The sequence below is a fragment of the Phascolarctos cinereus genome, unplaced genomic scaffold, assembly GCF_003287225.1.
Source record: "Phascolarctos cinereus isolate Bilbo 61053 unplaced genomic scaffold, phaCin_HiC Scaffold_5;HRSCAF=322, whole genome shotgun sequence".
In the NCBI taxonomy this organism is placed as follows: Eukaryota; Metazoa; Chordata; class Mammalia; order Diprotodontia; family Phascolarctidae; genus Phascolarctos; species Phascolarctos cinereus.
In genome coordinates this window covers 215737317-215761977 of record NW_027555958.1, presented here as the reverse complement: position 1 = coordinate 215761977, position 24661 = coordinate 215737317, and the positions used below count along the sequence as shown (strand labels likewise).

The 24661-nt window shown below is 37.8% G+C and overlaps 1 protein-coding gene across 1 annotated transcript in view; it reads left to right on the top strand.

Moving 5' to 3' along the window:
- Positions 1-24396, top strand: part of LRRC1 (leucine rich repeat containing 1) — a 185376-nt gene extending 160980 nt beyond the window's left edge. Inside the window, exons 11-14 of the mRNA XM_020993951.2 lie at positions 2395-2510; positions 17018-17190; positions 18942-19078; positions 21968-24396. Coding sequence (XP_020849610.1) covers positions 2395-2510; positions 17018-17190; positions 18942-19078; positions 21968-22126 — 585 coding nt within the window. The 3' untranslated portion in view covers positions 22127-24396. The remainder of the gene's footprint in view (positions 1-2394; positions 2511-17017; positions 17191-18941; positions 19079-21967) is intronic.
- Positions 24397-24661: the final 265 nt, after the last annotated feature.

The window sequence follows — 24661 nt, the reverse complement described above, 5'->3', positions numbered from 1 at the left end:
TTATTTCGTTCCTTAGAGCTGGAAGGGACCTCAGATCATCTCATCCAACTCCCTTATTTTACAGATAAGGAAACGGAGGCACAATTATCTAAGATGATATTTGAATCCAAGACTTGTAACTTTCAGAGGCAGTGTCCTTCCACATTTCCATTGATAGTATCTTGGCATCACTGGAAAAATCTTAACATACACACTTGCTGATTCTGGTGTGGTGGTGAAATTTAAATATTTAAAGTTTGCCATGTTCATTCATTCGTTCATTCATTTGTTCATTCACTCATTCATTTAAGGCAGTTGGGGTTAAGTGACTTGCCCAGGGTCACACAGCTGGTAAGTGTCAAGTGTTTGGTCTGAGGCCGGATTTGAACTCAGGTCCTCCTGATTTCAGGGCCAGTGCTCTATCCACTGCTCCACCTAGCTGCCCTCATGTTTCTTTTTTAAAAAAGAAAATTTTAAAATACATAAGAAGCCAGATACTGTGTAATCTGAATAAAAATATCCTGTGGCTAACAGGACTTATATTGTAGCAGAGAGTTGATATCCCTCCCTCTTTTTTTTGAAAATAAGAGTTTCTGATAGAAAAATGCAACACCCCCCCTCGCGCTTTTTTTTTTTTAATGAAGTAGAGGATACAAACTTCTTTTGTTTCCTCTCACTTAAGAAGTCCTTTGGTGGATTATTCCATGCTCAGAGAGACATCAATAGTTTCCTTTATGAACCTATCATGGTAATTGTTTTTAGTTAGGATATAGACCACAGGAAAAACATGGTGGTGTTTTTTTTCTTTAGGTTCTGTAAGATGTTGAATTTAGGATCACAATTTTTCCATCAGTTTCCCTAAACCTATAGGAAATACAAATTATTTTGCCCAACAGAATCACCTAACTTCTTTTTTTTAATAACATTTGAGTTCCAAGCTGTTCCCCTCCCTCCCTCCCAGTCCCACACTAGAGAAGGCCAACATTTGACACAGATGATGTATAGATAGATTGATAGATATAGATATATGATATATGACATGTGAAACTATACAATACAGTATTCCATATATCAGTTTTTTCTCTGGAAGTAGATTCTTCCTTCATAGGTCCTTTTTAGCTATTTTGAGTACTTACAATAGAATAATTTAGTGGTTCACAGTTATTCTTTGAACAATATTGCAATTACTATATGCGATGTTGTCTTGGTTCTGCTTTTTTCACTCTTCATTATTTCATGCAAGTCTTTCCATGTTTTCCTAAAGTCAACCTGTTCATTATTTCTTATAGCAGAGTAGTATTCCATCACAATTATATACTACAACTTATTCAGCCATTTGTCAATTGATGGGCATCCCCTCAATGCCCAGTTCTTTGCAACCACAAAGAGAGCTGCTATAAATATTTGAGAACATATGGATTCTTTTCATTTTTCCCTGGTCACCTAATAGTGATATTTGCTGGGTCAAAGGGTGTACACAGTTTTATAACTCTTTGGTCATGATTCCAGATTGCTCTTCAAAATGGCTGGATCAGTTCACAGTTCTACCAACAGTGTGTTAGTGTCCCAGTTTTTCCACATCCCTTCTAATATTTGTCATTACTATCTTTGTTTTTATATATTTTTTGAAGACTGTACAGAATCTAGATATCTTAAATTACTTCTATTTTTAGATGGTTTATTTGTGTATTTTTAGCAGTAACTTACAGCTAAAAGTTTGATAAATATATTTATCAAATTTACTTTTCTGTAGTTGAGTCTCCTACATAAGGAAGGTAAATGTTTCTATTATACATTAATTTAAGGGTTGGGAGAATGATCAGGAACTGTTGTAATCATCTTCCTCTAGTGGTCATTTCTGCATTATGACACCTCTAATTTTTTTGGTTTTGCTTTCCCGTCAGTATTTATTATATTCCTACATATTTTTGCATTAACCAAGAAAGTAGAATTTCCTGGAATAGACAGTCGATTTTTTAAAAAGTCATTGTCTGGCCTACGTATCAAAGTCTCCAGCAATTGATAACCTGGCAAACCACTGCATATCCTGGGGCCTTGGGTAGTTCTTTGAAAAAAATGGAAAATTGACAATTTTATTAGATGAGAAGTTAGACTTGGAGAATAACATCTTTATTTCCTAATGAAATTATTTACTCTTGCTGTTTGGAGGTTATTGAATTAAGACATTTATTGTTAGTGTGTTGAAAAGGCATTTGTGAAACTATGAGAGTTAGAAAGCTCTTATAGTTCAATTTAAACTTTAAGCTGGGTGGGTGATTAACTCTGACTGATGGTTATTCCAACACAGTCCCCATGTCCTCCCCTATTATACATTCTGTCCATGCTTTACATCATTTGTATAATAGATTTTCAAGAGTAGAAGGAGAAAAAAAAGTCTTTTCTTTTCGACTCTAGATTGGTGGGTGTTGCAGTCTCACTGTATTCTCTGTGCGTGACAACAGATTAACCCGAATACCCTCAGAAGTTTCACAAGCAAGTGAACTTCATGTCCTAGATGTCGCTGGAAATAGGTAAGCAATTTCTTGGTTGGTTTGTTTGGAAGTGATATACACACACACACGTATAAGTGTGTGTGTGTGTGTGTGTGTGTGTAAAATGTGGATGCACACATAACATATGTATAGTTAAAAGGCTGAGTGAAAGGCTGTGTGATATAGTGGATAGGAAACAATTAATAAACATTTATTAAACACCTACTATGTGCCAGGCACTATGCTAAGCACAAAGGATATAAAAAGAGGCAAAAGATAGTCCCTGCCCTCAAGGACTTTACAATGTAATGATAGCCTTAGATTCGGGAAGACTTTGGTTCTATTTCTTTCTTTGACACATACTGGCTGTGTGACTCCACCAATCAATATCCCCCCAGTCAACTCTCTTAAGACTTTCAGAGCAGGTACAGGTATACATTGACAGAGGGAATTTTCTAATAATGAATTTCCAACACTGATGAAATCACAAGTCTGGTTAAAAAATTGTAATTATTCATCTTATTTTTTATATTCATCTTTTTTGGCTTCACTATTAACCCTTTTCTCTTTTTATGGAAAATAGAGCAGGACAGCATTGGACAGATTGTGGAGAGCCTGTAGTAAGGTCTTCATATCCATCAATCAATGAACAACCATTATTAAACTTCTGCTGTGTGCCGGCAGTATGACAATGGGCAACTCACCCAACCTTTTAGGGCTCTATTCAACTCTCTGAGACTTTTAAGTTGTAGAGAATGTGTCGACCTACCATCGGTAGAGGGGATTTTCTTATCTGAGAGTTCCCTTATTTAAGTGATATAGTTCTAGTCCATATTCCAGGAGAAGGAAATGGCAAACCACTCTAGTATCTTTGCCAAGAAAACCCCATACAGGGTTTTTTATTGACTGAATGACGTGACTGAATGACTCAGCAATAAGAAATCCCTCTTCCATAACCAATGTGGTATACTGTGCTAGGTATAGGGAATTCAAAGATAAGCATCCCTACATGACTGTAGAGATTGGCTCTCAGTAGATAAAAGGTTCTCTTCGTGAGATCAGAGTAGGGCCCATTATAGTTTAAAATACCCATATTTTAAAAATGATGGCTGAGAAGGAGATAGTGTGATATAATGGAAAGAACAGTGGCTTGGAAGTCAGGAGATCACTGGTTTTGCCCCTAACTAGCCACGTGATGTTAAATAAAACACTTCATCTTTATGAATATCCATTTCCTCGTGTGTAAAATGAGAGGGTTAGATTTTTCTGTCAGTTTCACTACCTGTTACATCATACCTCCAAACATTGATAGCACGGATCCTTCCATTTTCCAGGGCTTTGGAGAGTTAGGGTGGCTTAGAATGTCCAGTCTCACCTGATCTTTCTATGATTCTGTACAGCTCCCAATGCCCCACCCCCTCCTCAACTCACCTACTCAGAATATGAGCTTATTGAGAGCAGGGACCATGTTTGTCTTTCTTGGCATCCCCAACTCTTAACACAGTGCCTGGCACATAGTAGGTGCTTAATACATTTTTATTGACTGAATTAAAGGGAGCATTTTAAAGCCTAAATTGGTGAGTAAATAGTTAATGCTAGCATTGCTGTAGAGTTCAGAATGAGTACTGAGCCATTAGGAGTGTAACATCTCAAGGTCTGTGCCAAAGCCAAAAGGAATAAAATGTGCTCTTAGATCAGGTGAGAGTAGGAAAATTGTGCTGGTCAGGCTTGGGAGCTTTTAAATGGTTTAAATCAGTGACCACCAACAATCTGGACTGATTTTCAACATTGTAGTGGTGTTGCTAGGACGTTTCTCACAAGGCTAAAGAATAGGCCGGCCTACTTGGGTCCTGCAGAGGGTCATTCAAGGAGTGGTGTTTGAACATTATTCACTTTCCTTAATGGATTTAAGACAGCAAAACTAAACAAAAAAAGGCCAAACTAAGCTAGGACCTAAAGGTGAATCAATGAAACCAATTCAAGTTCAGAGGATGTGAAGTAAATGCCTTTTTTTTTTCCCCAAAGAACATCACTTACCTTCCATTAAGTAAATTCTTCAACACCACTAACTAATAGTCCTTGATTATCTGAGAACTAGTTGACTTCCTTTCTGAGGAGTATTGAATGCTTGGACAAAGGATGGGATGGGGCCCATCTGGAATGAGCAGTACCCAGCTTCCTGTCCTCATACCCCACAAAACCCCCTAAACAAAGCAGTTTAGGCCCCAGCCTTCTTCATGTGCTTGGCCATAGATGAGAGCGTGTAAACCTTTCTTCAGAAAGGAAGCTGTTTCAGCCATCAGAAATGGTTTGCATATGAATAGGGCTCTGTTTCCAACTTATACAAGAAGTGAAAGTTTATATTTTTATGATTCCTAGGCTGGTACCGGAAAGACCAGTTAAAAAGTTTAGTTATGTATCTGTCCACTGAGCCAATTGTATTCACACTGCCTGTGCATTAGCAACACAATCTGAGGCAATTAAAATTTTTAATTACAGCTTATTTTATGTGCTCCAATAGAAACTAGTAAAATGCATGAACTTGTAGAAATACTTCACCATGGGAGGTCTTATGAAGCACACCCAGTAATTTCTGCCTCCTCTCACAAGCGTATAAAAATGTGAAATTGCAGTGAGGACAGTGCCTGTGACATAGATTCCAAAAGCTTCCCTCCCAAGAGTTTCAGATTCGTAAGGGAATAATAGAGGCATTGAGTCAGGATGCCAATAAATGAGCCACTTTTTCCCTCATTAGTATGTGATGAATAACAAGAGAAAAAAAAATTGTGAGAGACAGAATGGCTGTGGTGGATTGAATCAGAAAGACCACTGACATGTGGTGGTTCTGTGACCCTGGCTGAGTCAGTTGAGAAGCCAGGTTCAAATCCCACCTCTTGACCCTGGCCTCAGTTCATAGGATCATCGATTTCAAGCTGGGAGGGACTTTAGAGGACGACTAGCCCAGCTCCCTCATTTTTAAACACATGAGGCCTAGAGAATTTAAGTGACTTGCTCGAAGTCACCCAGGTCAGTGAAGGCAGGATTTGAACCTAGGTCCTCGGACTCCAAGTCTGGTGCTTTTTCCACTTTCTCCTAAGATGAAGATGTTGAACTAGATGGATTCTGAGGCCTCACCAAGTCCAGTTCCATGATCCTATTAACCCAGTTGAAGAATAGTTGCCGATCTGTGTTAGCAGAGGGAATTTCCTTATGAGAGAGTTCCCTACACTAATAAAATCAGAGGTCAGACCATAAAGTAGGAGGTAACAAGTTAAGGGCTGGTTTGTTACCTGTACCTGGCAGGTAAGGAAAATCCCTCTTAATTCTATAGCTAGTATTTATATAGCACATTAAGATTTGCAAAGTGATTTGCATATGTAATTATTTAATTTGACCACAACAACCTTGTTTGCCATGTGATTTACATATCTTAGGTATCTCTTTTGATTTGTGCAGCAGTGCTGAGGGGTAGATGTTATTACTGTCATCCCTATTTTGCAGATAAGGAAACTGAGGTAGACAGATGTTAAATGAATTGCTCAGGGTCACATAGATAGCAAGTATCAGAGGTAAAATTTGAATTCAGATCTTCCTGATTCCAAGGCTAGCACTATATTCACTATACCACCTAGCTGGCCCTTCTTCCTTCCTTCTTTCCTTCTTTCCTTCCTTCCTTCCTTCCTTCCTTCCTTCCTTCCTTCCTTCCTTCCTTCCTTCCTTCCTTCCCCCCCTTTCCTTTTTCCCTTCTTCCCTTCTCTCTCTCTTCCTTTCTCATGAATTTATTATCTCTTCTTCCCCTACCCCTTTCTCATTGAAAAATACAAAATAATAAAAATAAAGCCCTAATAACAAATATGGATATTTTAGCAAAAATAAACCCCTACATTATCCACATCTTAAAAACTAATTCTGAATTTTAAGTCCATCACCTCTGTGGCTCTCTCTTTTGTACAACATCAAGACCTGGTTATGATAGGAATGTAATACAAAGAGTATACCTTCATACTTTACAGTGAAGAGCCTGCCATACTTTACTTATGCAGTTAAGATGCCTATCTTTGTCTTGACTTTTTCCACACTTTTTAGGCCCATAGGATTATAGGCCACAAGAGCTCTTTGAGATCACTTAGTTTAACCCCCTTCATTTTACTGATGAAGAAACCTAGGCCTACAGAGAAGTGGTTTGCCCAGGGTCACACAGGTAGTAAGTGTCAAAGGTGGGACTGAATTTTAACTCCTGAACCAGAGTTCTTTATAGGTACAAATAACATAAGACAGTGCATGGTTCATTGCGAAATGAATTTTATAGAAATTTTTTTCTCTAGGTTTTTTTTTTTAAAGGAAGAAGGTTTTAAGTTGGTGGTGGGGCATAGTTGTTTGAATTTAAAGAAGGACCTTTGTCCAAATCCTGACTCTGGTACTTATTGGCTGTGTGACCTTAGGCAAGTCACGGAACACTCCTTCCCCTGACCCCCCAGATCCCAGTTTCTTCTTCTGTAAAATAAGTGGGTTGGTTAAGATGTCCTCTGCAGTTCCTTCCAGCTCTACTTCTGTGACCCTAAAGGTTCTGTCCTTCATTTAAATTACTCCTTAACAAACTTGAGTGTCAGTGCTGATGAAAAAGACCCAGTCTGTAAGAGGTTCTTGCTAACAGGGAAAGGACAGCCATGTATAAATAAATGGTGGAGGCCAGAGCCTTCAGTGTTTGGGGCTTGAAACACACAAAAGAATAGGGATATGGGTAGGAACTAAACCTTTGTTTTCATTGGTATAGGGTAACTCCTTCTCCCAATATAATTGGCACCTTCTCTGCAACTTGTAGTCTTAGAGAGTTTTCTAAAGTAGGGGTCAACGGACTTTTTCTATAAAGGGCTAGAAGTAAATATCTAGAGTTTCTAGGCTGAGTAACAAAATCAAAGGTGTTGTGTAGGTACTTGTATAATAAGAGAATGAATTTCCACATTTTTTTATTGATGAAATTCAAAATATAACAATAATAATAATAATTGAGCGCAATTTTTATTAATACAGGTCTACCATTTTTTGGTGGGATAATATTTTACCTAATTGGGGTTCAGAGTTAGTGTTCCTTAACTTTAAAATTGATTGCAAATATTCTCCTGTAATGAAATTTTACATATTTCATCTTTGAACATGTCTTTCACATAGGTACTGCCAAAAACTGATCTCAACCTCTGAGCATATGATTTTAATTGAACTTACTCATTGCTTAGAAGTCATTTATAGAAGTCTGTTAGACTCTTCCCCTGAGATATGCCTTCTATCATGTCATTAGAATGCAGATTAATTGCTTCCGTTTGAAGGTTAGGTGGAAACTACTCAATTGCAGAGTTAAATGGATTTTGAAATATGGAAGTTTTTTTGTGCTTGCATGAAGGTCTGAAAAAGCTGCTGGAACTGTAGTTTGAGTTTGGAAAATATATCTGCTATAAATTTGTGTGGGAATGGATATTTTGCTTCTTGTTTTAGCTTTTGACAGCATATAAAGTAGCGTGACATCACTTGTGATTCAAACAACATCAGTTCTCATTCAACCGACTTTATTGCAGTTTAAGTTCCACATATCAGTGTGGTTTTGCCTTTAATTTTAGGTTGAAATTCATTAAGAAACATTATTAAGTCTGCAGCAAAAGCTAATTTACCGAGCCATTCAGGATTTGATCATTGCGCTCGAGTACAGTTCTTCTCATTCAGAAACATTTCAGTCTTGGTTCTGAGCTCAAAAAATCAAAATAAACTTTTCCTCCCTCCTCTTCATTTCTTGTTTTGACATGATGGGTATGTACTTGGTACTAAGGAGAAAGCAAAAAGTCAAAGTATCAGAGTAATGTGTGGCACTCAAAACATAGTCCAGAGATCTGTAGCCAGCTCTGGTCTGTGCCACAGCTACTTCATTCTGCTGTTGCAATGCAAAGGCAGCCATAGACAAAATCTAAACAAATGACCATGGCTGTAGTTGCAATACAACTTTTATTTGTGGTCACTGAAATTTGAATTTCATATAATTTTCATTTCACAAAATATTCTTTTTTTTTTCCAACCATTTAAAAATGTAAAAACCATTCTTAGCTTAAAAAAGGTCAGCCGGACAGTTTGCTGACTCCTAGTCTAGAGCTTTACAAAGTGAAGTAACCTGCCCGTGGACACACGACCAATACATGTGTAAGGCAGACTTTCGAACTCAGGTCTTCCAGGCTCCAAGTGCATCTCTATTCACTGTACATCATGGCCTGTCATATAAAGTGTGCCAGTTTAAAATTAAATCAGTATTATATAGTTTATAGACTACATAAGGAAAGGCTGATGTCCCTTGACCTATTTTCTATGTAGTAACAAGGAGGAAAAGGCTCAGAGAAAGTCTTGTGTATTTTTTTCCCCTCCCAAACCACACACAGCGAATCAGTAGGAGAGCCAGACTTAACATGGGAAGGGCCTGTGCCCAGACTGTCAATGAACATTGCCTTTCTTTTTCCATCTACCACCACTGAGATTACCTCTGCCCACAAGATACTTGCAAATAAGCTTGTGTGTATTGTTTACTTGGCTCTCTTATAACTGCCCTCAAGCTGGTACTCTGATTCTTTGCAGGAGGACTGGGTGGGTGATTCATCCTAGTCATTAGTGTCAGACTGGACTTACACAATTATTATAAAATCTGCCTCTCTAAAGAGGTTATTGCCATATACTCCCATGGATTTCAGACTTAGAACAGATTAGCAACCTTTTTCTAGTCTTCTTAAGTCTTTTTGTGATTTTTGAGGTGAAATTCAGTGTTTCTTCATAGCCAGTTTGAGATATTTTTCTGTTTTTCAAATTATGTATTTTTCCACTAAAATACTGGTCCAATTCCTCATTGTGGCATGGGATTTCTGGATTCTCAGGGCCTATACCAGTAAAATATAAGCTCTCTGCTAATCTGGAAAGACCCTGACAACAGGCCACATCTGCTTGCTGAAGACTAGCCTAGCTATGTATGGAGATCTCATTATTAGTAGGTCATTGTTGGTGGCAGAAATGGGAACATAATGTAAGATGCAAAGTATAATGCAGGTTTTAGATTGTGTGTCAGCACTAATGGAACTTTTCCCCATTAAAATATAAGCTCCCTGAGGGCAAGGATTGTTTCAATGTTGTCTTTGGATCCTTAGTACTCACACAGTAGGCTCTTCATAAATGCTTTTTGATTGATTGACTTTGGGTACTCTAAGTGTTCAGTGACCAACTGATTCAATATTACTGGATTACTGAAACCGTAACTATATGGACATTTTAATTATAAATGAAACCATAAAGAAATTGTAACTTAATCAAAAAGTGACTTACAGGTTTTTCTTAGTGAGGCAAATAAGGCATGTCAGAGATGATTTCATTTGTGTGCCCAAGGGTAACAGCTTAATACAATGGTAAGAATTTGGGTTCTGGAGTCAGAAGATTCGGGTTCAAGTCCTGATTCTGTTGCTTACTACTTTTATAATGTCAAGCAAGCCACTTAATCTTCCTGGGCCTCAGTTTCTTTATTTGTAAAATAAGATTAGAATTGATGATCTTTGAGGTCCCTTACAGCCCAGGATCTTTAATCCTTTAAAGCATCATTTCATTGGCTCCTTGGTCATTTCACCTTGAAATTCTTAGGGTAAATGTAAACAACAGGACTACTATGAATATAATCTCAGATAAAGAAACAATATCTGTTCGCTGGCATGATGGCACATACTTGTAAGAACTGCTACTAGGGCTGGTGGATTAGCTTGAGCTTAGGAATTCTGATCTGTAGTAGGTTAAGGCAGTCGAGTATCAACACTCAATGCAGTAGCAATGTGGTAAATATTCAGGAAGAGGGAAGAATGGTATCATCAGGCTGCCTAAGGAAGAGGCAAACCAGTGTATGTCAGAAACAGAGCAGGTCAAAACTTCCATGACAATCTTTAGGAGGATCAGGCCCATGAGTGGCCTTTCATTTCCAGTCTGGGTGAGAAAGAAAGACACACATTCTATAATAATGACAATAATAATAATGATAGTAATAATGATATTCCTCAAACTAAGTCACAATTTGCAGACTGAAGTCATCAAGTATCAGGTAACCAGGATCAATGAAATTGTGTTAGAACATTATGGTTCAGAAATAAGGTGAGAAATAGGCCACTGAGACTTCTCCTACTTAAATATCGTGAATACTTTTTTCTGGAAGAGAGTTAAAGTTTAGTGAGAAAGAACATTACCAAAACAAGTGAGATTTAGTATCTTGATAGGAAACAAGAGCTGATAAATGCAGGAGTCATTTCTGAATCAGCTTTCTTCAGATCATTGACTCATTAGAGCAAAGGTAAACATCTGAACCATACCAGAAAAAAGAATGAAGATTTGAAAGGTGATTCTATAGGACAGTTAGAACAGCTCCAACACGACCTATTCAAGCAAACAAACACCTGATGACAAAAAATGGGAAATGGAAAAAAGAAAAGACATCCATTTGAGCTAACTCCATTTCCTACTATCTGTAGCATATCATGTCTTCAGACAGTTGTCTGAAAGTTACAGAAAATGTAAATTTCCTTTTTTAATTAAATATTTTATTTTTTCTGATTACATAGAAACATAATTTTTAACACTAGTTTTTTAAAATTTTGAGTTCCATCTCTCCCTTCCTCCCTCCCTTCCACCTCATTGAAAAGGCAAGTGATTCAACATAGATTATACATTTCCATTATGGAAAAACATTTCCATATCAGTCATATTGTGAAAGAAAACACAAATAACAAAAAAAAACCCGGAAAAATAAAGAGTATGCTTCCATCTGTGTTCAGACTCCATCAGTTCTTTCTCTGGTGGTAGAAAGCATTTTTCATTATAAGTCCTTCGGAATTGTCTTGGACCACTGTATTGTTGAGCAGAGTCATTCACAGTAGATCATCATACAGTATTGCTGTTACTATGCACAATGTTCTGGTTCTCTGCTTACTTCACTTTGCATCAATTCATGTAAGCTTTACCAGGTTTTTCTGAAAGCATCCTGCTCATCATTTCTTACAGCCCAATAGTATTCTTTCAAAGGGGCAGCTAGATGGCATAATGGATAGAGCACCGGCCCTGGAGTCAGGAGAACCTGAGTTCAAATCTCTCCTCAGACACTTACTAGCTATGTGATCCTGAGCAAGTCACTTAACCCTATTTACCTTAGTTCCTCGTCTGTAAAATGAACTGCAGAAGGAAATGACAAACCACTGCAGTATCGTTGCCAAGAAAACCCCAAATGGAGTCACAAGAAGTTGGAATGACTCAGAGGAGATTTTATCAAAATTGTATACCACAACTTGTTCAGTCATTCCCCAATTGATGGGGATCTCTTCAATTTCTAATACTTTGCTACCACAAAAAAGAGCTGCTACAAATACTTTCATACATGCAGGTCCTTTTCCCTTTGATGTCTTTGGGGTACAGACCTGGTAGTAGTAAAGATTCCTTTTTTAAAATTATTGATTATTATTTTTTTAAACTCACCACTTACTTGGGAAAATAAAGTATAGTCCTCAGTTCTCTCCTCCAGCAAAGTCTATCTCACATGCACATACAGAGATCATACAAGTTTCCTTGATAGATGGATGAAATTATAGAGGTAACTTTGTTCATTAACTCTCAAACAAGGAATGGAGCAGAAATCAAATGAGATAGCTGTAAAGTGTTTAGCATAGTCCCTGGTACATTGTAGGCACTTAACATTTACTCCATTCCATTCCATTCCATACATATATATATATATATATATATATATATATATATATATATATATATATACCCATTAAAGATGTTTGCCTCTATCATAGAGGATGTCCTAAATGGACTTCAGATAGGCAAGAGATTTACCTTAGATCAGTGGGGTCAAATTCAAATAGAAAGGGATCTCTGCATACTATATATTGACTTAGAAAATTACTAATTAGTATTACCTATGTTATATAATATTCTTTTAAAATTTTTAAACATTTCCCAAGTATAACCTGGTTCAGGCTGCACTAGGAAGTTTGATGTGACTTTGACACTGTTGCTTCTAAGAATGATGTTCCAATTGCATCACGCCTAGAGTGCTATAGTATCTCCCAATTGAAATTCAAGGCTATTCAAAAGAGACCAATCTAATATTCCATAAGGGAGGTAGAAAATGAATGAAGAATGCCTATTGTCTAGGCTGTGACATGTATCTAGATGAGCTATTGACATACTCTACCTCAGTGTTGCCAGTGGTCATGACAGCAATCACAAAACCCACGAAACTATTTGGGACAAACACTATCTATGGATGATGAAATGGGGTCCAGAATTAAATGGGAGGATGAGAGGTGGTTGCGTTGCATTTAGGAAACTGCACAATGCTATCAGCAATCCCAAACCATTCCAATAGCCAGACCTCCCTTTTTAAACACCAGTATGCTTCAAGTTATGCTATATGGCTACAGATGATGAGTCTCCAAAGAGACTGCAGTCTCCAAAGAGTCGAAATCATAGTTGTCCCAAAGGAACAGATACATGGTGGATTTAAGGCTGAAGTTTATTGCCAGTGTTTCATGAAAGAAATGATATAGATAAAAGAGATCATCTAGGAAATTTCTGATTGTAAGAGGAGTTGAATAGTCAAAGTGCTACATGGTACCCCCAGAATATCAGAAGACCTAGAGAAACGCCTCCAGCATGTTGACTAGATAGATCATTTATGGATGATCTTTGGAAAGGCATGGGCAAGAGTTGCACGGGATGAGAAGACATGAGTGTGCTGTCTTTTGTATCTTCAGTCAATACCCATATTACTGAGATCACAATTCCCTTAAACTGTTTAATTTTATCTGTGTAATGAAGAAGGGGTTATTTAATTTTTTAATTAAAATGGTGGAAGGGATGACTGTTCTTTTTCCTAAGACCTTGTAGTTTTCAGCAGTCTGGAAAATGATAGGATATAATAGACCCTCTGTTTCAGGGACAGCGTCAGAAGTACTCTTTAAAGCAAAACAAAGAACAATCGTACAAAATAGTGACTGGCACCAAAAATAACTGTTCTTACTGAGCAAAATAAGGAAAGTTTTAATGTACTTTAAGTGTTTGTGCTTTTTTTTAAAAGGAAGATATTTAAGTATATGAGGAATAACCTTTACTGGACTGATTAGAAATAGTTTAACTTATATAAATCATTTGGCAAACTTATATAACCAATACCTTGGAAAATTTTTTCAAAACTATAGAAATCCTTGTGGATATTTTCTCTTTTAAAATCCATTTATCTTTTGAAAATATCACTATTAGTAGGCATTTAATTTTAAATGGTATCATTTTTAAAATTTTCTGTATTTTCCTTTTTTCCCCCCAAAATATCTGAAATTTTTCATACTTTTCTTTATTCAGAATAATTTTATAGAATTTTATAGAAAACTTTATAAAAAATAAAACAAAATAGTTGCCACTACATGAATGTAAAGCTCTAGTTACCTTACTCTGAGGGCTCATGATTCAAAGCCACATTTTTTTTTAAGGCAATTGACTTGCCCAGGGTCACACAGCTAGTAAGTGTCAAGTGTTTGGTCTGAGGCTGCATTTGAACTCAGGTCCTCCTGACTTCAAGGCCGGTGCTCTATCCATTGTGGCACCTCGCTGCCCCTAAAGCCACACTTTTAATAACTACTTATTATATATCTAAATGGTCAAGAAAAATGGATTACAACAATCCATTGGTGAGAATTCGTCTTGTACATTAACTAAATCCCTGTGAATGATAACTAAGAAATAGGTGACTCTTGTAGTAAAAGTAAGAGCCCAATTAATACCTATTTATCAAAACTCCACATTAGAGATGTGAGGGAACAAGTTTATTTGTTAAAAATATAGTGAGTGGAATCTATCATTTTCATCTTTTTTTTTAAAGAGGAAAATAAACTATTTCCAAAGGAGCTTAGCAAGGGGGCAGCTAGGTGGTGCAGTGGATGGAGCACCGGCCCTGGATTCGAGAGGACCTGAGTTCAAATGTGGCCTCAGACATATAACACTTACTAGCTGTGTGACCCTGGGGAAGTCACTTAACCCCATTGCCTAGCCAAAAAAGAAAACAAAACAAAGGAGCTTAGCAAGAAGGAACAGTTCTTTCTTGTTGCCTTTAGTCCTTTTTCAAGAGTATAGAGGATTATTGGGTAATCCTTGTTGTTAACTTTTGAAACAAGTAGACTAGTCAGGAAACAGTGTGGTCCAATGGGAAATTCACCAGCTGTGGAGTCACTGGGACCTACTGGGTTCAAATTTCACCTATGATGCTTGCTTACTACCTCATATACCCTGAGGAAGTCACATAATTTCCCTGGGCCTCAATTTGCTCATCTGTAAAAATGAAGGGGTTGATCCAGGTGGCTTCTGGCTCTAGAGCTATGATTCCCCTTGCCACTTCCACAGTGATTCTTAATTTTAAAACATTGATCCATCCCTCTGATTGAAGGAAATGTTTGACCAAGTAGTCCTTGCTATAAATTCCCTGACTTATGATTGACACTTATGCCTTTGGAGTGTCTTTACTCTTTCAAAATAGATTTGTAGAGTAGTTGGAGGCCTGGAGGTTTCCACTAAATTAGTTTTCAAAATGTTTAGGTATAACTGGTTTGCTGTTATTCCCTAAGACTGGTACACATATGTATGTGTTCATTAGACTGAGAGTGAAGATCTGTTTCTAGTTCTGGCCCTCCCATGAACTGCATGTGTGCCCTTGGGCAAGTCACATTACTTCTGCATCTCAGTTGCCTCATACGTTAAAAAAAAAGGGAGGGTGATTTAAATGAACGAATGAATTAAAAAAAAGCATTTAGTTGGTGCTTACTACGTAAAAAGCACTTTGCTAAGTGCAGGGGATACAAATAGAAAAGTAAGACAGTTCTTGCTTTCTGGATGATCTTTGTTTATTTTTTAAAATAAAATGTTTTACTGATTTCCCTGCCCCCCATTTTTGCTATTGCTGCCATTTCCCCAGTGATTTTTCCCCAGTAGAATCCTCCCTTGTAACGAAGACAGATTATCTTTAAAGACCCTTGCAGCTCTAAAATTCTTTGAGTGTGTTTACGAGGGCTATGTGTAGTTAACTATCCCCTAAAATGTGAGACTAGAGAACTTACCCTAAATTACTCTAAAATGCATACAATTAAAACTGTGAAGTAATCAATGGAAACTTTGCCCTTAATGTATGTTCAAATACTTGTTTCAGTAACTGCTTATGAACCTCATATACTAATAAGCAGGGCTAAGATACATCACCCTTCATCATCCTTCATTTCTGCTTAATGCTGTTAGGGACCAAGACCAGAAGCTTCCTGAAGCCACTTATGTCAAAGCTGCTGAAGGCTTTTCCTTCTCTAGATAGAAACTCCCATGAATAGCTTGGGACATTCCTTATACCCCACCCCCATTTTCCCTTCCCTTTTCCCAACTCTCTTTCCCTTTCCTTCCCTCCCTTGCTTCCTCTTCTCTTTTCTTACCGTCATCACCATCATCATCATCAATAAGCATTTATTAGGTGATTAACTATGTGCAAAGTGCTGTGCTAACTACTAGGAATATAGAGAAAGGCACAAACATAGTCCCTGTCCTCAAGGAGCTCCCATTCTAGCAGGGGAGACAACATGCAAACTATACACACCCATACACACACGTATGTATGTATTTAATGTAAATGGGAGCTAGTCTCAGTGGAGAGACAATGGCAGTGGCGGCAGGGAGGGGAAATAGAAGAGGGTTTAGGGAGCCTTCTGTGTGTGATTTGAGCTAAATCTTGAAAGAATCTAGGAGGGAGAACATTTCAAGCATGGGGGAGAGACAGTGAACAGGCACAATTCAGAGAGGGAGTGTTGTCCTTTCTTCCATTTCCTTTTTTACTCTTCCCTTTCCTTTTCTCCTTCCTTTCCCTTTCCTTCTCTTCCCTTCATTTTCCCTTCTTCCTCTTCCTTCCTCCTTTCTCTTGACTTTCTCTCTATCTTTTTCCCCATCCCATTTCCTCCCCTTTTTTTCTTTCCATTTATTTTCCTACTCCTTTTCCATTCTTCTCTTTTCCTCTTCCTTTTCTTCCCTTTTTTCCTTTCTCCCCTCTCACATCATATCCTCCTTTTTCCCTTCCCCCATTTGTTTTTCCTCCTTTCCATTGCCCTCTTACCTTATCTTCCCTTTAGCAACTTCTGTGGCAAGACCTGTAGGTCTGGCCAAATCTCCTCTTTCTTTCCTCTTGTCTTGAGTTGTTGATGAGCCCTGAAATAGCTCAGAGGTGGGTGGAAAGTTGAGCAAAAGCTTCTGTAGATAACCACCTAGGGAGGCTCTAACCTTGAATAATTGGGCCAGTACTCTGTTTTTGTTCCAGTGTTTATTAGTGAAGCTTGGCTTGAAGGTTTCTCCTCACTCTTGGGAAGCTGACTGAATGGCCCTCTGCTTGTTTTTGTTTTGTTTAACTATTAGGAGTTGCCTAAAATAATTGGTTAAAATGAAAGGTCATAACTTCAGTGTTTCCTTTACATCAGATTACTGCATCTGCCTTTATCCCTGACTAACTTGAAGTTGAAGGCTTTGTGGCTGTCTGACAACCAATCCCAGCCCCTGCTTACGTTCCAGACAGACACAGACCATGAAACGGGAGAAAAGATTCTAACTTGTGTTTTGCTTCCTCAACTGCCTTCTGAACCTAGTTGCCAAGGTAAATATAATTTGAACATAATTTCCACATTGTCACAGGACTGAGTAGGATGTGAGAGGTTAACAGGCTGAACTCCCTGCTTCATCTGTAGTGTTCTTCCAGCATCCAGGTCTAGTGGGGTATATAATCTCAGGTGTTCTGACCTTCCCTGAAGTACGTTGCTTACCTACCTGCTAATGCTTGAAAAATTTTAAATGGAGGACAAAGACTTTCATTCTGGTATTAGATATAAAGTTAAAAAAAATGTGACTCTCCCTAGGAGATATTACCTGGTGATAAATTAACACTACAACAGGTTTTAGTAGGGGAAAACTTAAGAGTACTGGGCCCAGAAGAGGACTAAGAGGGAATAAATGCTTTAAAGGGAACTGGAACCTCCCAGAGCTGCCGCTGCCTCCGCCTCCTCCTCCTCCTCCTCCTCCTCCTCCTCCTCCTCCTCCTCCTCCTCCTCCTCCTCCTCCTCCTCCTCCTCCTCCTTCTTCTTCTTCTTCTTCTTCTTCTTCTTCTTCTTCTTCTTCTTCTTCTTCTTCTTCTTCTTCTTCTTCTTCTTCTTCTTCTTCTTCTTCTTCTTCTTCTTCTTCTTCTTCTTCTTCTTCTTCTTCTTCTTCACATTTTTGTATAGGGCCTACTTTGCCTCTGTCAAGTTAGTTATATTGGCTCCTTATAAATAGGGGAATTGGGAGCTATGACATGTGTCTGTAATCTCAGCTACCAGACACTGAGAGCTGGTGGATTGCTGGAGCTTGGTAGTTCTGAGATGCAGTGGGCACAGTCAGTTACCTCCACCTCCAATATGGTGACCCTCTGGATGCCTAAAGAGGGGGGAGTTGATCCAGGTCAGAAGCAGCACAGGTTGAAGCTCATGGGCCAATAAATGGCTGTTGTTCTTTCAGCCTGGTGAAACAGGGAGATGCAATCTCAGACAACAGTAACAGCAACAGAAGGGAAAGAAATTACATAGTATATATCCAGAAAGAAAGGCTTAATATCTGATATCCATGTGTTAACACTCAACTTTGGAGTTCCTAAAAAGGAATCTATATGTAGTAAAGGTATTTCTGTGATGTGACATTAAGCACAGAATTTAATGAACATATGAAAGATTATAGATTATTTGGTGTCCTAGACTTGGAGACAGTGTGGTACAACATAAAGGATTTGGTTGCAATTCTTGACTCTGCTCCATATCACCTGTATTACCTTTGGCAAGTCACTTATTATCTATAGGCCTCAGTTTTCTCATCTGTAAAATGAAACCATCAGATGGTGATCTCAAAGGTCTCTTCTTCCTCTAATGGTTCATTGAGTCAGAATCTCATTTTTAGCTATAACACTTCATGGCCATCTGGCCTTGAGCAAGTTAATTAACCTCTTAGTTTCCTTATCTTTAACGTGGGGATAATAGGAGATAACTTGTAATGTGAAAGTCCCAGTATTTTTGTGAGAAAATCTTCTTTTTTTTTAAATTATAAAGGACCATATGCATGTGATATAATTCTGAGAGTGAGGGGGCAGTCCTTGCCTATTAAATTAGTCTTATTTTCTAATGATAACTGAAGAGTTGAGAAGGTGCTTTGTCCTCCTTTCAGGAGTTATTTGCCATTTCAGTTAATGATTTGAAACCTGTTTTCCTTTACACTACTTGGCCTTTTGAGTTGAGTCCAGTGAGGAATGTAATGAATGTGTGGAAGTCAGTGACCGCCCGAGTTGAAAAGCTTTTGGTTTAATGTGCTTTTTTGTCATCCCTACAGAGAACTTGCCCCGCTGTGGGGCACTGGAAAGCTTAGTCAATGAAATGTCAGATGAAACGTGGAACGAACGGGCAGTCAACAGAGTCAGTGCAATCCGATTTTTAGAAGACGAAAGAGATGAAGAGGATAATGAAATGGTATGTTGTTCAAATGAACAATATCCTTTGGTACACGTGGAGGTTCAAAGCTATTTCCTTTATTTTAAAACATCTTTCACCTTTGGGGCTTGGCAGTCATTTTTAGGGAACAGGTACAGTCTACCACTTTCTCATGATGTATTTTGATTTTTCTGTTCTCAACACTTCAGTGCTGGTTTGTAAAGTGGTAAATAACGCTAAGCACTCTATTAATAAAGGATTTTTGGTTATTATTTATTTATAATTTATAGTTCTTACTTATTTCATCCTACATAGCAGCTCCTTCTACTCTTTTCTTAGAACTATTTGGGTTTTGATTTCCCTTCAAGCTCATAATTTGTTGATTTCCCCTAGAGCTCCCAACAAATTATGAGCCCTTCTTAATGTTCTCCCTGTAGCCTACACCATCTTGAATGAGGGCAGTCTTATTCCATTAATCTTGCCTCCTGTTGTGCCAAGTGCCTGTCCCTCCTTTCTATGACAAATTTACCTTGGCTGTAGTGTGGAGTATTCATTTTTATGGTGGAATTAGTAACTACTCAGTAAAATAAATAAATTGCATTGAAAATCTCCTGTTACCTATATTTGTGCTGTCTCAATGAAATCACCATTTAAGAGCTGTTAGCAATATGTGAAGTCTGCCCTCCTGCATGGAATAGCTTTCCTGCTTCATTGCCTTTTGTTCAATGAGGTTTGAAGGAACAGTGTTCTGAGGGAGGGAAGGGGAAGAAAATAAGCATTATTATGCATAAGACCTACTATGTGGTAGACATTGTGTTAAGTGCTTTACAAATATTATCTCATTTGATCTTTTCAACAACACCACAGAGTAGGTGCTATAATTATCATCTCCTTTTTACAGTTGAGGAAACTGAGGTAGACAGTTTGACTTGCCCAGGATCACATAGCTAGTGTCTGAGGCTGGATTTGTACCCAGGTCTTCCTAACTCCAGGCCCCTTGCTGTCTCTACTGTACCACCTAGCTGCCTTTGAGGACTTAGAGCCCATAGGTGGTGGGTGACAGATTTTGAGTTCTTTTTGTGGGTGCTTGCTTGTGTTCTTTATTTTAAAATGAAGATCAGAAATTCATTAAGAAAAGGTTTAAGACTTGGGCTAATGATGAATTAATGATGCATTGAGATAACAGCCAAAAGAAAATAATTCATTAACATGTTATCTTTATCTTATGATTGTCTAGGTTAGTAAGTGTTTTATTAATGGCATCTTCTTTTCCAATGGACTTCTTTCTGTGTTACTTTAACCTTATCTGACTATTCAGAGGCATTGTCTCCTAGTCAATAAGGAACTAGCCTCAGGGCCAAGAGGACCTGGGTTCAGGTCCCATCTCTGACATGTACTGGCTGTGTGAGTCTCTGGCCAAATCACTTAATCTCTCCATGACGGAGAGAACTCTCTAAAAGCTGCAAAGAGAAGTGCTGGCCGATCTTGACAGGAAGAGTATCCTTGTACAGGAATCCTCATATCAATGAAATTATGGGTCCACTTCCTATCTTGCTGGCTGTTACTCCCAGTTTCCAGGAAATATCCATTGCTGCTGTTGTTATTTGAGCTAAAAAAAACCCAAAACTATGTTAAAATGTTATTTCAAATACCTTATAGAAATAATCTATTTCTTATAACCTCTTGCATAATTTTTAGTTCTGTGGCCTTATTCATATAATCTTTCTTGATAGGTGATGCAGTAGATAGAGCACTGGGAAAGTCGGGAAGATTCATCTTCCCTAGTTCAAATTTGGCCTCAGATACTTACTAGCTGCGTGACCTGGGGCAAGTCACTTAGTCCTATTTGCCTCAGTTTCCTCATCTGTCAAATGAGTCGGAGAAGGAAATGGCAAACTACTTCAATATTGTTGTCAGGAAAACCCCAAATGAGGTCACAAACTGTCTGACATGACTGAATAATGACTGAATGACATTATATAAGATTGTTTCATAGAGCTAAACAATTCCTCAGTCTAAGTAATCCAGCACACTCTTAATTTGAGTCTGAAAAAATTACAGTTGACAGTGTAAAAAATGAATTCCTCTCATCTTTCCCTGTCAAAAGTCTAAGGATGAGAGGCCAAACCCCATAAAATACCATCATTTTAAATTAGAAGTGTTTCCTCCTCTAAAGAATTCTTTTCTTACCCTTCTTCTCGTTCCCCCATTCAGTCAATGATTTTACAGAGAAAACTTTTCTCTAGTTTTAAAAATTTGTTCAGCATGTACATCTGAGCACCCACTCTATAAGTTATTGTAGACCACTTGGTTTTTCTTCCCCCTCACTTTTTAACATCTCTTTTGTTCTCTCAGCAAACTTTTCTTAACTGATGGGTCCACCTTCCTAATGTTGATCCTCCATTAGTTGTCAGAAAGTTGTTGATGATAAATGCAAAAAGGTGAAGGGAGTGGGGCTACATTTCTGTTCACTCTTAAGTAATATTCTCTAACGAGGTGATATTTGGTATTTTATAAAAAGTTATTATATCTTTTTTTTTATATCATCTAAATTTCTCTATCTCCCGTCCCACTCTTAGGAAGTTACCGATTTTAACCAATGATTAAAAAGGAGGGGAAAAAAAGTTCAGCAAAATTAGCCAGCACTTAGAAAAAGTGTGGTATCTTATGCAATGTTCCATGTCCATAGACCTCCTCTTCCTCTACGAAGAAGTCTAGGAGGTGCCTTTCATGCTTCTTCCTTTAGGCCAAACTTTGCCAATATAATTTCACAATGTTCAGTTTTGATTATTTTGTTGTTCTCTTGATTTCTCTTTTACAATATTTAAATGCAAATGCCTTAAAAAATGTGCTGTTTTTGTTTTTGTTTTTTTTTTAAAAGAAAATGAAATAAAGACAAAAACACTCCCTCTGCTGTTTGTTTTTTAGAGAACACTCCTAAGGCGAGCAACTCCACACCCAGGAGAGTTAAAGAGTATGAAAAAGACAGTGGAGAATTTACGGAATGATATGAATGCTGCTAAAGGACTGGATTCGAACAAAAATGAGGTCAATAATACCTTTGACAGAGTGACCACTTCTGTGTAGAGCTTCACCTCCAAGTTTTTACCTCCTGTGTCTTCCCCTGCTGTTGAAATGGTCCTGTCTTCCGAGGAATTCATCCAGCCCTTTGTCTTAACCAGATCCTGACCCATCATCTCCTTTTACCGCCTGTTGGAGGGTGCTGCTGTCTCGAAGGAAGTGCCTTATACTAACTAGTTGTGGCACCAGTAATCTCCAGATAATATATTTTTAATGGATTTTTGGTCACTTTTAATGAGTAGAATACACTACTGTACAACTTCACTTGTCATTGTTGTCCTATATTGGGAGAAGGAGGAATTTTGATCCTCTCCCCTACAGTCCTGGGATATTCTAGACCCAGGTACACTTGGACCTACTGATGAGAGATATAGTTTTATGTGAAAAAAAATACTTTTTTAAGCATTTTTTTGGCAGCTCAGATGGTGTAAATTTTAAAATTTTGTATAGGCATTTCATAAGAAAATTATGTATTTCTTTTTTGTTGTTGTTGTTTTATCTAGAAAACGGTACATATTTTACTATTTGTGGGGGGAAAAAGACAGTCCTAAAGTATTCATTTGTATTTGTACCACCCAGTTGTGCCTTACTGTGTGTCCTGTTGTATGTTAAACCAGTCCTAAAAAATGGCATCCCTAAGCAGTGAGATTAGGCTAAGGGGATGTGCTTTTTTAGCTATGTGTGTCTTAAATTAGCAATCAATATGGGTTATTTTTAAACCAACAGGAGGGTAGGGAACTATCAAGAGGGACTCTTGAATTGTACATGATATCTGTTTGATCACCTGAGAGATGAATCCGAAGGACTAAGTTTCTTCTGTATAATTACTTACACTTTAAAATTTCACATGAAGACAGTGTCTTAATTGTTCTAATGCAGTGGGTTTGCTCCCACTGGTGAGGTTTATACCATTTGTGAAAAAGAGAATGAAACAGAAAGCGCAGTAGGAATCTGGTTTAGAGTACATTAGGAGAACAAGTAAATGTACCACAGAGGAAAGTATGATGCTATTGAAAATGGCGTTAGAGGTTTTATATCTAGATATGAAACCATAATAAAGCAGAAACCTTATAAATATATAAGAGCAACATTGGTTCATTATGAGTGCAATTTAATTTGAAAATTGAGTTTGTTGAGAAGGGTAACAGAATGCTACAAAAATGTTGAATAAAATAGCCAGTTGTGTTTTGAGGCAGGCAGAGGTAGGGAAGGGATGTGTGTGTGGGGGGGTGTATGAATGTATGTATGTACGTATGTATGTATGTGTGTATATGTGTGCGTGCTTTTTTTGTCTGTTATTTTCTACAGTAGGTGTAAAGGTGATAAATATTTTGGCCTCAACAATTTGTGAAATGGCTTATAACAAGAGGTTGTGATGTACATCATTCACCTTGATGAAATCATAGCCTTTTGGAAGGATTGAAGGGTATGTTATTTTGGGGGGATGGGGAGAGGGAAGGGCAAATAATATGTACTAAAATTAAGGTGAAAATGAATGCTGCAAATTGCTGAAAGAGGTCAGTGGAAACAAGTCATCTCACTAATGAAGTCAACTCACCCTGGATAATGACACACATTTTGTGTGAATATATCAAGGATTGTTTTTCAGTAGGTTTTCTCACAGAACATTTATTTGGTTTTGTTCTTATAAAAAGCCATTTTCCCTACCTAAGATGCATGTGGTTTGGAGTTAGGCACCTTTGGGAGTTGTATTATTACTCTGAGGCAGTCAGGTCAGCACCAGTTAGCGCTCATGTTAATGCACAGTCTCTGGGTAGTAGGGGCATGTGACTTCAGCTTTCTATTGGACTAACCGACCCATCTGGATTCTAATCTTGGATCCTGTAGCAATCTTGTTCCAACTAATCAGATGAAATAATAATTTTCTTCTACCATAAATTTCTTTATATTTAATCTGCCTTTATAAAGGTCTTAAAAAAAAACCCACCTAAGTATTTATTGAATTTCATGTACTCTGGCAAAGAGGTTATAGGCCATTTCTGCACCCCACTCTTGGAAAAGGTTTGATGTGTCTGCAGTGCTGTGTACAATGTCATCCCCTACTTTTTTCCACTTTTGCTTCCAATGGATGAATAGAAATTATTGGTCAGATGCAAGTGGACAGCTTGTATTTTGGCTTATATGGTTTAAAATCTGTAAGAATGAGGTCATGAGCATGTTGTTTTTCATCAGCTGATCAATTTATTTAAAAAGAAAAATCATTTTGATTCCAAAGCTATTTTGTTGATTTATTAATAAAAACCCTCTACTCTTTACTACTGATTGAGTCATGGCTACAGTAGAACGGAGAAGGATGAGATCCTTTTGTTGTTTATACTTAAACTTTTCAGACACTTTTATGTTGTACTATCTTTATCTTCTGTCCTGCTGGGAGGGAAAAGGCTAGATCTACAAACATAAAAATTTAGTTGGTTAGTGGCTGTGACTGTCTATAGTGTGAGAAGCTGAAAGCCCTTGGAGCAATAGAAGAAAAAAAAATTAAAATAGAGTATGTAGTAGTCAACCAGGCAAGATTATAAG